The 12,974-nt window shown below is 46.6% G+C and overlaps 1 protein-coding gene across 5 annotated transcripts in view; it reads right to left on the bottom strand.

Annotated features, from left to right (window-relative positions):
* Fas1 (fasciclin 1 Fas1 domain-containing) overlaps positions 1–11,439 on the bottom strand; it is a 230,481-nt gene extending 219,042 nt beyond the window's left edge. For all 5 annotated transcript variants that reach the window (XM_076910293.1, XM_076910272.1, XM_076910278.1 and 2 more), the window contains exon 1: positions 11,243–11,439. In XM_076910293.1, coding sequence (XP_076766408.1) covers positions 11,243–11,365 — 123 coding nt within the window. In that variant the 5' untranslated portion in view covers positions 11,366–11,439. The remainder of the gene's footprint in view (positions 1–11,242) is intronic.
* Positions 11,440–12,974: the final 1,535 nt, after the last annotated feature.

The following is a 12,974-nucleotide window of genomic DNA, read 5'->3' on the forward strand; positions in this document are numbered from 1 at the left end:
TCTCGTTTCCCCTTCTCAGTCCCAAAAAACGAGTTGCAAACCAAAGTGAACAGGATACGTGCAAACAAAATACGATAAGGCAAGCAATTTTACCGATCTGTCCATCGAGTGTCCGTACAAAACTCTTAGAATACGAACCTCGTATAATTTACAAACAATAAATTGCACAGCACATTCCATTGAACAAAAGTGTCGAGAGAAAATCATGCAGAGTAAAGGAAACGAAATAACCGTATGAAATAAACATTTCCAACGTTACATTTGAAAGATGTGCGAGTTAAGGAGAATTTACGAAAACCATACGTACATTTACGCAAGCAAGACATTGAATAATAAATTAGATCCAAAGTACCGAGGGGGCGCGATCGTTTGGTCCCACGAAAAGTCGCGATACATTGGGATCGTAGGCGGTGGCGCGAAGAGCGATCGAAGGGGGTGGATCGCGAGAAGTGTGTAATGGGACAACCGTGCAACTGAACGTTTAATAAACCGCAGTCTGTCTCCGATGCGGCTAACTTTCCTTCTCCCAGGACCTTCCGGCCGCGTCTATATATCCATTGGCTTGGCTTGGCGCGGAAATTCATCGCGGTCGCTAACTATTCCCGAACTACCGCTACTTTCTGCATACTGCCTCTAACTATCTTAAACTGCCAATGCGCCGGGCCGGCCGTGGCCAACCGGTGAACCCGCTCGAAAGTGTCGCCGAGGTAACGACGGGAAAGTTCTTTAATAAGAGTTGGCCGAGGCGGAAGGTCAAAAACAATCCGAGACCGCGGGATTTTTCCAGGATCCCGCGTAATTGTCCGCCGTTAATGAGAGACGAGCCAAGAGGGTGAGACGTCGAAGGCGAACGAGCCGATATAGACGCGGATAACATTTTTCCGAGGCAGAAAAATCGCCAAGACGAACGGTGGACCGTTTTAATTGGCCACCGAGACATTTTTAGATCTCGAGTTCGGGTCGTTCCACGCCAAGGGGATATCATTTGTGCTCTCAATGGCTGGGATCTTGTTTAAATCGAAGCGTCTCCTAGCTCTTCGAATAGTCGACCGAGAATCCTGTTATTTTTACACAAATTGCAACGTACCGCGATTCGATCAAAGTCCTTTGAAAAATAAAAAGAGCACAATGCACGAAAGTGGTCCGGTTGACGCGAAATGGCGCGTAATCCGCGATGGAGTGCGATACTTTATCCGTTTCATCGGCGTAAATTCCGGCGTAATTTGTTTAAAATCTGAACTGTTGATGACGTTCGAGTGCAGATGCGATCTCTGTAACGCTACAATAATCCGAACGAGCAACGGCTACTCCATATCGATCATGACACGTAACGAGAGGGTGAGTGAAATAATCGGGAGAGAGAGAGGGGAAAAATATATTTCTCGAACCAGCAGTGGTTATTAGGAGCGTTTGCATGTTACGATCTAAGCACGTGTAATAACATAATAATGCGTTTAAAACTTATCTCCTACGTAATAACGCGGCGGGGCTAATCTTGGAAATTAAATCTAAATTCATGCGCGCCGGGCAGAGCTTTCGTTGCTGGCTAAAAACTACTTTCAAGTACGGACAAAAATATTTTCGTTGGACGATCTCGGTTTCGAGACGGCCGCGCGGAAAATTAACATAACTCGTTAACGTCGATTCCTTCCCTTACTTTGTGCTCACCGCGGAACATCATCTCTCGGGTTTCGCGCTTATAAAAGAAAACAATTTCCGTGCCGTGAAACGTTTCGCGTTAACGCACGCGCGCGTTTACCTTCGAAAAGATATAGCGTGCCGACCAGGACTTCGCGTTTCTCTTTTTATGCACACACGCATAAATAGACGGATTTACGTTTGAAAATATGGTACGCTTCACGTGAAAGACACTTTTACGTTCGAAAGGTCTCCAGCGACTTTGAGTTTCTATCATCCCCTTCGTGCCAACTATATTTCGTAATGTCAATGATCGTTGATGTTGCATTCGCAATATCGTACGTATGGATACGAAAATTATGAAGACTTATTGGTGTATCTTTAAAAGAGATTTTCTGCTTTGATCTGCGTCAAAGAGGAGCTTCTTACATGTATTTATGCGAGTTCAAATGACAAGTTGCTGGGAATAATTAAACTATTCGAGCTATGCATCCACGTTCGCAATGAACAGTTTCAAATTCGCTTGGTTCTTTGGCATTACTAATTTATAGGTGTAACCAAAAAAAGAAGTCTGTTTCCCATTTTGTGATACATTTTTCCAGTAGCATCGCTGTTCTTCCGGCAATACAAAATCCACGAGAAGATATTTACGACACGCTACTACGACCCCATTGACGAGCCTTCGTGTAACAATGGAACGAAATACACGAGTAACGACAAATGATTGTCGCTCGGCTCCGCGCTCGATAATTTAATTTCCAAATAATTTCAAGTACCCGTACATTCAACGCGCGAACTGAAAAATGAATTTGCTTGGCCACATTTTACCCTGATAAATAATCAGCTCGTCGCACGCGTACCGAACCGTTTAACGCCGAAAGGTTAAAGGGAGAATCCCTGTTCGCCCACGGTTCATCGACGAGGATAAAAAAAAGGATATTAATAAATACTTAAAAAAAAAAAAAAACGAAGCTCTCGCGCGACAAATCCCCTCGCAGATACGGTTACGCGCTCGGTCGATGGGACTTTGACAAACCACAGCAAGGGATTCACGGGGGGCCATGAATATTCGAGCGCCAAAAAGCAGGCCGGAAAGTTTCGCCTCTGTTTCAGAAGTAGCACTGGTATGCCCATTATATCGCGACGTCGCATTGTACTCGGTATTGCAGCCGACTACGAAGCCCGCCTGGCGTATCGTTGGCGTTTCACTTATATAATTTACATCGACGCGTATTATAACCTGCTTGGTGCCGGGCACGTAACAGGGTGTATACCGCGCGCGCATACCGGATGAACGGGCACGGGACACGGTTACGAATGGAATTCGTAACTTTGTCACACGGGCTCGATTTCTTCCTTTCTCGTGCATAATTCTCGATTACGCTGTTTTTCCACGTCGCTGAATCGAATCCGCGGCCAAATCCACGCGCTTACGACCGCGAGCACACGCGACGAGGGATGGAGGAGCCTCGACGCGGTGGCTTTTTGATCGAGACCCGGAGGACCTGAATCGCAGGCGACCAGAGGGCTGCGAACAAATTGCGGAATATCGAGCACGCTTTACCCGAGGTCTCTGCAAAAACTCGGATTAATCGTGGATGGGGTTTGTTCTTGAAGACACGTTGGCTGTACGAGCTGCTGGGAATATCAACGAGGGTGGTTCCATGCTAGCGCGTCAAGCGTAGCGTATAGATACGATGCTTTCGATTGGTTTTTATATGGAATTAGTTGAGATATTTCTATTCGTAATTCAGTCTCGTTGTGATTGACGACTGGTGCGGAAAAATTTCGATTTTTCTCGTATAAAAAAAAGAAAAAGGCGAGCTTACCACTAGCATGGATATCTCGCTTCGACTAACGCCAGGTTGAAATATAAAAATTCACCCGAGCAATTGTACCGTTTGAACCTAATTGTTCCGTGGAAACGAAGCTAGTTCGTCAGCAGGAAACGTTCCGCCGCGGCGCCGATGATTAAGGGTGGTCTTTACGCGAGTTGGCGTGCACGAGAGCTCCGCCCGGTTTAAAACCAGAAATAAGGACCGAGCGACTCCTTAAACGTTCGTACGGTAGTAAAGTTAAGCGAGTAAGGAGCGGAATTTGTAAATTCGAGCGCGACAGTGGCGTCGCGGCGTCGTTCAGCCCCGGTGGAATTGAGTTTTCCTGCGAGAGTGCTCTCGGCGACGCTCGTCACCCTTTGTGCCGCCGGTAGACGCGCTTCAATTTCGCAGCCTTCGGGCCAGCGGCGGGGATGTACCGGCGTCGCGCTCGTATAATTAACCGCCTCAATTGCATCATTTTATTTCGAGGTACGTAAGTCGTCTCGCAGTCGAAGCGAACCGCCTTTCAAAGCGGCGTCAGCGTTCCGCGCGTTCGGATTCGACGTTCGCGCGTAACGGGCACGTTCAAACGACGTCGATTTCGCCGGGACGGTGTCGAGGAAATTCGTAACGTCAGAAGTAGGAGCCAAAAGGAAGCTCGTAAAGCATCCTGAATACGAAATGGAAAATTTAGGGCAACTGCATCGAGGAATCTTTGCCGCGGATGTCGATGAGACGCGTCGAGGGCTGAAAATCACAATAGCGTGAACAAAAAGGACAGTGAAAACGTAAGCTGCGCTGTGTGATTTCGAGAAGGTACCCCAGAAGGTTTCAACTGGTTTAAATAATGTCCGCAGCAATGCAGATAAGCTTCGTCGAGATCTTCAGTTACGTGTTGAGTTACTTAAAGTCAATCAAAGTGACATATTCCATGGAATATAGATATTGGGTATAATTGAACGCTACGACCTGCTGAAGTGCATGATACTGTTGATCTTGGCAGTACAAGCCAACCAACCTATTACCACGATCTCCGATCCGACTAAAATCGATACACAGACTGGATATCATCTGCATATATCATCGCGTGTGTCCTCCCAGTCGCAATTGCTCAGAGGAAGCATATTAATAAGGCGATGAATTCCATTTTCGTGAAACAACTGCATCTTTCTCGATTCACTTGTGTCTCGCTCCATGCATCAGTAAAGAAAGACTATACGTAACATAAAAACAGCTGATACTAAAAATACGTTGAAAAAAGGAAGACGGAAGTACTCGAGTTTTAACCACTCAGGCCATGTCCTCTCTCACGTCATTTGTTTAGCGGTCCTAAGTCACTAAAACCGAAAATAGAGCAGGAGGGAAGCTAGCCTTGAACTGCCTAAATTCGAGGCCCTCGCTTTAGGTATCCAGCCTTGGTATAACCCAGAGCGTGGTGTTTGAGAACTAAATATAGAGAAAGTAGGACAAACGAAACGAAACAACGTCCTGCCGCGAAACAACGCGGGGGCTGTACAACCCTCTAAAAAAAAGACCACGCCAAAGAGAGATCGACGAATCGAATTCCACCGGGGATCCGATCCCCGGCGATCGATACGCCGCGAATTGGTTCGAACCACCGACCCCATCCGCCTTTAATTCCCTGCTCGCGCGACAAAAGCGGTGCGTCGGTACACAAAACGACCTCATCCGCCGTTGAAACAGCAAATCCCCTCAGGCGGTGGGTATAAACGCGACACGACGACGCGGGAAGGATACGGCGAAAGTTTGCCACGAGGAAAAACGCGCGACCGAGCGAAATAAAGAAACGAATTCGACGAGCCCGTGTGTGCTGGCGGCGGATAGAAAGGGTCGAGAGCTGGGCGGTGGAAGCAAAACGAGGGAAAAGACCGCGAGAAAGGGCACGAGGTGGGAGGAAGAAAAGTCCAAGTGGGAGAAAAGGGACGAAGAGACACTCGGAAAATTCCGGAGCGGCTTTTCGCTAACGCGGCACACGGCCGCTGATCTTTATGGGTTTCCATATTTTACGAGGAATACGAGCGTGGCTTCTTCGGCTGCCCCCGAGGCGTCTACGCGACGTATCGTTCCGATTTTCGTGGGACGTAGTTTCGCGATCGTCCCCTCGATCCTCTGCATCGAAAGAGTGAACGAGCGAAAAGAGCGTACGTTTATGACGCGTCGGACCGCTCAATCCGGACGCTCGATGGATCGATGGATCCGCTTCCACGGACTATGCGTCTGAAACGTTCGATTCTTCTGGTGAACACGATGTACAGAGTTTATTCTAGCGAATGCGATAGCCGAAACTCTGCCAGCTTCTTGAGCGAAGGGACCAACTCTCCGTGGAATACGTAGTCGAGACGACGATGGACTTTTTTAATTATAAACCGTACACACGCGTTTCGCACATTCCGCGCGTTAATATCCTTTGTGCTAAAACCATTAACGTGCAAATTGTCTTTTTAAATATGGATGCAGGTTTTTAACTTTAAAGTGAAACGACGTACGAAGTAAATCTGTGGCGAGTACTTACTCCCGTGAACTTTTAATAATCTAATTACGTCCCTCTGTTGGAGGGATCATGAATATTCATGATTCATCTAATTATACATTCATGGTATTGACATAAGAGGATCGTTCCATACTCACAAATAAGTACATAAACTTTAACCAAACAGAAGACGCGTGAACACGGAAGCGCGTAACAGTTCGTCCCATCGAATCACCGTGGAGAACGAACAAAGCTTTATCAGCGAGCCAGCCTCGCAAAATTCTTTCCTCGATTCGAACTCATCGTCGCGGATCCCGAAAAATCTCCAACTAAGATTTCGCCCGCGTGGAATGCACTCTGCTTGCACGAACGAGCAGAATCGCGCGAGGCGAACGCGTTCCGGCCGTAACGAAAGAACGGGCCACTGGAAATTCCATTTAACCAAGTAGGGAAACCGATGCGTGCAAGCTCCCAGCTTATTGCGTTCGCCTATAATATCGATCTAGCGGCGCGGGAACGCACACGAGCGCGTCGCGCTAGGCGAGCTACGTCGAGGGTTGAAAACGCGGTTCCTGGTTTCGCGCGAACCCCGCGTGAAAGCGTTATTTTTCCAGGGACGCCTCGCGCGAGGGTAATGCCCGTATCGCGCGTATAAAAGCACAGCCGGGACGTACGCGCGCGGCGGGACGCGCATTGTTTCGTCCCGGCACGATCCGCTTGTTAAAAATATCCGGCGGAGGCCGCCGCTAAGGAGAGGCGAACGAGACGTCGTCGTCTGCGGAGGACTGGCTGATGCCGCGGGTGTTCGTTCACCTCGAGCCGTCGTTCGACCACTCGCAGAACCCGCCTCGGCCGTTCGAAGGCTGCCGCGCGCGAATTCCTGCTACTTTCCTTGGGGAAATATTTGCCTTAATTCCGAGCGTCTGCGGTGCTCACCGGGATACGAATCGAACCCAGATACGGGCTCGAGCGGGGGCGTACAAGCGCGCAAGTCGACGGGCAAACAGAAGAAGGAACATCCGATGCGAGCAACACTTATCGTCGAGATGCTACAAATCGAGAACGTTGCGTTAGATGGCCGATTGAGGCGAGGTGGTTGTCTCGATTCGAAGGAAACGCTATTCCTTTAGATAATATTAGAGTAACTATTAAAAAAATTCATGATTGCATCGATGGTTCGGGTTTATTCGATTTGACGTAGTTATAAATCGAAGTTGATCATGGTTTGTATTTTTTAATTATCGAATTGTTCTTCGATTTTACGAAGAAATTAACGATTTTCGTTTGCGAATAGTCAACGATGATCGACGTACTTTCAATTGTCGTATATAGTAAATACGTATGGATGGTTTGAGAGCGCTGAGAATTGACACTCGAGATAGAAACGCATAGCGTATCTCGTTAGCGGGGGAGAAAAACGAAGGCTCCAGGAATACCATAGACGACATGCGGTCCGCCTCCGGGACGAAACGCCTTCTAGATATGCGCGAGTTCCTTACGTTACAGAACTCTGAAGACCATCTGCCTCTCGACTTAAAAATGACATCCGGTACCATGATTCCCTCTTCCAGCCAATTGTAACAACACTTCGTCGTTGAATTATATGGGTCATCTAGCAGTAACGAAAACACGACAAATCCATTCGTTACCATAGTCGAATCTTCGGGTTCCATTCTGAAAATTTATTCCAAGATGTTTGTTCATTCGCGCGAGAATGGATAGAAATGTCCAGTTGCAAGAAACGAATAAAGGACTGTTTTTGCAACGAGTCTCGGGAACATTAATAAACAGCGATCTAGGATACAGCGAAGCAATTAAGCTTTTCAATCAAGCATCTACACTTTTCGTTCTCCGCTACACTTAAGAATATCTTTGTGTATTTATGTAAAAATCCTCCCAGCTAGAAGGTACAATTTTATTGCGCTTTATGCTATTCAAAGTTTTCCTGGAAACCATAAAACCGCTGCTTGAATTTCAACGAAACGAGTTTGCCACGTCATGAAAACATGTGCACCGTAAAAAAAAAGGGGAAAAAAGAAGAGGAAAAGAGAATATAAGAGTGTACCGTGCTCCAAAACCGATCGCGTTACAACGCCACGTCATCGGACTATTGTCAAGGCTAATATCGAGCCAGTTTCTTCTTCGAACAATTACCAACAAACTCGAGAGGCGTGACACTTAATGTCAAAGAAGAGACAAGCGAAACTGATAGAGCTCCTCGCTGAAAATATACATGAGTCATGGCTGCGGGGGGTTGCGCTGTTTTCCAACTGGAAAAACAGGGGTGGCGCATCCGCGCGAGTTTCAATATCGAACAGAAAATCGTCGAAGGTCGACAGGATCATTATCGCGGGTGGCTCGTATGCACATTGCACCGACGAGCGTAACGACCAGTCCACCTGTCCGCACCTGCCGCCTTCGACGTGAATGGAAGTTTGCGGGACTTAACGTAGGCATTGTACGAAAAAAAAAAAAAGTGAAAGGCAAGGCCACTTGCTAGCGGAAGCTGGCTGCGAGTGCGAGAAGGGGGTAGCAGGAACCGAATAAGGGAACGTGGAACGACGCTGACATTGGCAATGACCGTTTCGGTTACGCGGTTCGCTTCCTGCGAAAGAAAGGGTAGCAACTGGTAGCGGATTCGTGCGTTTCGGACGCATTCGTGACTAAACGCGTGGCGTAATGGACGAATTAAACACGTGTGACAGTAATGGAATTGAATATCGTCAGATTGCCACGTTGAAACTGTTGCATATTATATTGATATAATTCGATTGTTGGCGATAGAATGTGTATTTTGCAGCACCACCAGGAGGAGGGTATAATACGCGCAGCTGGTGATTTAACAGGACGTGCAATTTCATTATAGTTAGCTGTAGCACGTTATCATTGTAATCCAGAGTAATTTTGGCTGGTCGTGTTTATACAAATTCATCCGTTCCCCAGACGTATGTACGCAATGCGTAAAATATCGAAAATGTTCCCTTTGTGCTATCTGGAGCCAGAAGTAAATCTCTACCTAGAATTCTACTTCTTTTATAAATTAGCAACCTTTGCGCAACTACTTACATCACGTCAAACGTAATCTAGTAACATTAGATCAAAGGTTAATCATGCCACGAGAGTAAATACAGATAGAATAACGAAATAGAAACGATACGGATGATTCGTTTCCCACAGCGTTATTCCGCGAACTCTGAACCTCGCCCTTTATTTCGCTTACGAGCTCATTTTACAAGAGTACACGTACGAGCACCGTGTCTGTACGAGGACACGCGACACGCCCCGTGCATTTCGAATCGAGTGACAGAATATTGAAAGTTTCGCGGGCGCGATGGCGTTAAAACGCGGTAAATCATTTCCCGCGACGCGATAAAAAGAATCGCGGAAGTTCGGTGGTGAGCGCGGAATGAAATAAAAGCCGTGAAAATCGAGTTCGAGGGCCGCCACGCTAGGCAAGTAGTTTGTCGAATCGATCGAAGCGAAAACTAGCCCCGAGTGAAAACGTCCTGACGATTTTTGTCGCAGCAACAAGTTGGTGGGTGGGCAGAGAGAGAGATCCGTTCGGCCTGCCTTCGAAGCACTGGATACGCATTATTGTAATATTCAGCGAGGTGAATTCAAAGCCGCCAAAGGAATCTCCGGGGGGGATTTAATGTAGATCGGTCCATTAACTAAACGTGAAACGCGACTCGCTCGAGAAGACTGTGCGCGGACCCACGAACGGGCTATAGAAATCACCCTTTCGGGGTAGATCGCGTGAAAAATTGATTCGATCGCAATGCGGATAATTCGTGACAATTAATGAAACGAGAAGCGCAGGAATTTTCGGCTGGAATTATACGTATCACGTCTGTTATATAATTCACAAGGTGAGGTGAGCAAAAATTGTTGTAAGTTTCTAACGGTACAAATTACACATTCGTTAGTACTTATTCGGTTGATTTAATTTGGTATAGTTGAAGTAGTAAAGACAATTTTAAATTGCAAGAACAAATTAGAACAAGAAATTGCGAGACTCCGTTATAATCGTATTTGGTAGCCAAAGAAAATTGACAAGTACGAGAAATCCCCAATAGCGTTGAATTGTCGTGCGAACGAAGGTTGAATTATAAATTGAACAATTTCACGCAATTAATCCAATATTGCCTCTAACGAAAAAATTGATCAATTTAGACGGCTGAAAATCTTCTTTTCAACGACAAACATTCTTCGCCGCATCCACAATTGGGAGCATCTCGTCTGATCCGAGGCGTGTGAAAACTAAAGGGAGAATAAAGGTCGTCCATTTACTGGGCGTAAGGGAAAGAGTCGAGTGGCTCTCGATTTTATGCTGGCCAGCCCTCTTTTATTGCGTCATTAATTAACGGAATGATGCGAGACGATGCGTAAACCTCGTCGTAAAGGTTAACACACAGTGGATCCTAAAATTAAGTGATTCACTCGTGTCGACGAAAGCCCCGTTACAGTTTCTATTGGCAGTTCGACGGTGACATAAAAAGAAATTAACTTCAAACACTTTCCGATCCGCGATGGCTGTACTTAACGCAAAAATCCACGTAAATGGTACGTGACCCGATTTCGATAAACAGATAGAACCGGGAATCGAAGTATCGATTCGAGTCCTTTTTCTACGTATATTAACAAAGAAAATGCATCGTATAAATAAATTTAACACGGTATTAAATGAACAATACGAATAAACAGATAAATGTAAGAAAATAAATTTCGAAGCAGTCAGCTCTTCGAGCGTAACATCGTCGAAGAATAACTTCCGGAGCACGAAGCTCCAAAGTCACAGTGCGTCAAGGTAGGAATAACAATAACAATTTTATTTCCCGTGGCACTGTTTCGTGGTACTGTCGAGACGACCGTTTCGCGGAAAAGAGAACCACGACATTGCTCAAGATTCAATCAAAACAGCGACCAGCGGAATTTAACTTCTACGGACGATCGAAGCGGCTCGGTTACGCACAGATCGTGCCATTTAATTTCGTCAGTTTCATTCACAGAAGTTCTCGGAGCCGCATAGCGTACGTTCTCGCCGTATCGCGTTACGACGGAATGGAACCCGACACCGTCGAAGGTCGCGATCCTTGCAAAACGATCGAAAAAACGTCCGTCTGGATCGTATTTTAAATAGTTCGACACACACGCAGAAGCTGAAGGACAGCGCGAGTGTGCAGACGTTCGCCGTGCGGAATCGCGAACAAAGAACGCGTCACTCGAAACCGACGCGCCGATACGTGCGAGAGAGAGAGAGAGAGAAAGCCGGGAGAAGGCATTTAAACGTTCATACCTGGGATAAATCGGAGTCGTCTCGGATCTTGACGTCCATGGTGTACTTGGCGGCGATCCCTGCGGTGGCTGCCATCAGCAGGAGCATCACGAAGAACGGACGACGGTTCTCGGCCGACGACATAGTCCCTCGTGAAATGTTTACTGCCTCGGAACAAAGAGCGCCACGAATGTCGCACGAGATTCACCAATCCACTGAACGCAAAGTAACAGCGGCGTTACGATGTTCGATACGCGGCTACGGGCACAGGACGTCGAGGAATAAACGAACGATCGTGGAGAACCGCGATCGATACGACGCGGTGCTTACCGACGCGACAGTTCGAGAGCGCGATCGGGACTGTTTTAAAAGTCAGCGGCCACCAACCGGTCGCCGCGGTACCGCGCACTGTCCGATGCGCGATCTACGATAGGAGAAGAGAGAGAGAGAGAGAGAGAGAGGAAACGTGACTATCCGCCGAGCAAGGACGACGGGAACTGCGATGGAGAACGAACGGACGAGGCTCGCACGGCGCCACGAGGATCGACGGCACACGACGAATCACGAGAGAGGCAAACGTACCGACTGACTCCGCACTCTTTTCGTAGGACGTGTCAACGATACGGAGGATGGCGCGGAACTGCGCCCTCTCCATGCCTGGACCCCCGTGGCCCCCACCACACCGCCGAAACGAGTCTTCGGTGTACCGTACCGTCGTCTCCCCCCCTCCCGCGCGGCCGACTTTCCCCCTCCCTTCGAGCACCCTCGTATCACTCTAGCCAGCCGCGACACACATTCAACGCACCCGCATCGCGATCAGATTCTCTCTCTCTCTCTCTCTCACTCTCTCTTTTGCGAGTAGCCCAGCGATTTATTCCAAGTCATATTTTCGGTATAAATATTGGAAATAATATGGACTAGACGTTTGATAAATCACGTATTTCGATGAGATTGATTGAAACGAATGACTGGGCGGCCGTGACGCGGGACACTGATTTATTCGGAAGAACGATTCGGTGGTACCGCGATTAAAATTATTTTTTTCTCTCCTCAGTTTTGGTTTTTTGTTTTTTTTTTTTTTCTTGCCGTGGAATAATCGATTAGGTGTACTTCCAAATGTATGGATTTCTGTAACGAAACATTTTTGTCGGAACCGTTACGCAGTACGCGAGTGTGAGTGACGCTCGATTCGTTTTGTTAAAATGATCGTATCAGGAAAGGGTGTGCAAATTGTTAATGCGATGGTTCAATATGAAAGTTAATATTAAGTCAGAGAGTTTGCAAACCGGAACTACATTTCGCAGTTTAATAATAATGAATATTTCAACTATATCAGAGCAGCTTCGTTATTATTACTGAAAAATAAACGAGAAAGTGTAATGAAACACGTAGATGAAAATGCATTACGGCGCAACAGTATTAATTACTGAAGAATATGCGCGTTTTGCATCCAATAATAATTTATTGACATTGTATGTTTAGTGTTATATTTTATGTACACTTTAACTTCAGTGTGTTCCTTTCAACGAATTTAATCGAATTATGTGGTAACATTTACTTCGCCTCGGAGTTTATTAATATTTATCAGCAACAAATTCAGAGTTCGTTAACATAAATTTAATCCACAGGGATTTTAAATTCGTCTACGCTTAAGCACAACTTGGAAATTGTCCGCGGTTATTTTCACTCGTTAGATTTTCCTTTTTCTCCTCCCAATGTCATCATTCTCACTTGTTTTTTCAACAGTTTGTTG

The sequence above is a fragment of the Xylocopa sonorina genome, chromosome 1, assembly GCF_050948175.1.
Source record: "Xylocopa sonorina isolate GNS202 chromosome 1, iyXylSono1_principal, whole genome shotgun sequence".
Lineage (NCBI taxonomy): Eukaryota > Metazoa > Arthropoda > Insecta > Hymenoptera > Apidae > Xylocopa > Xylocopa sonorina.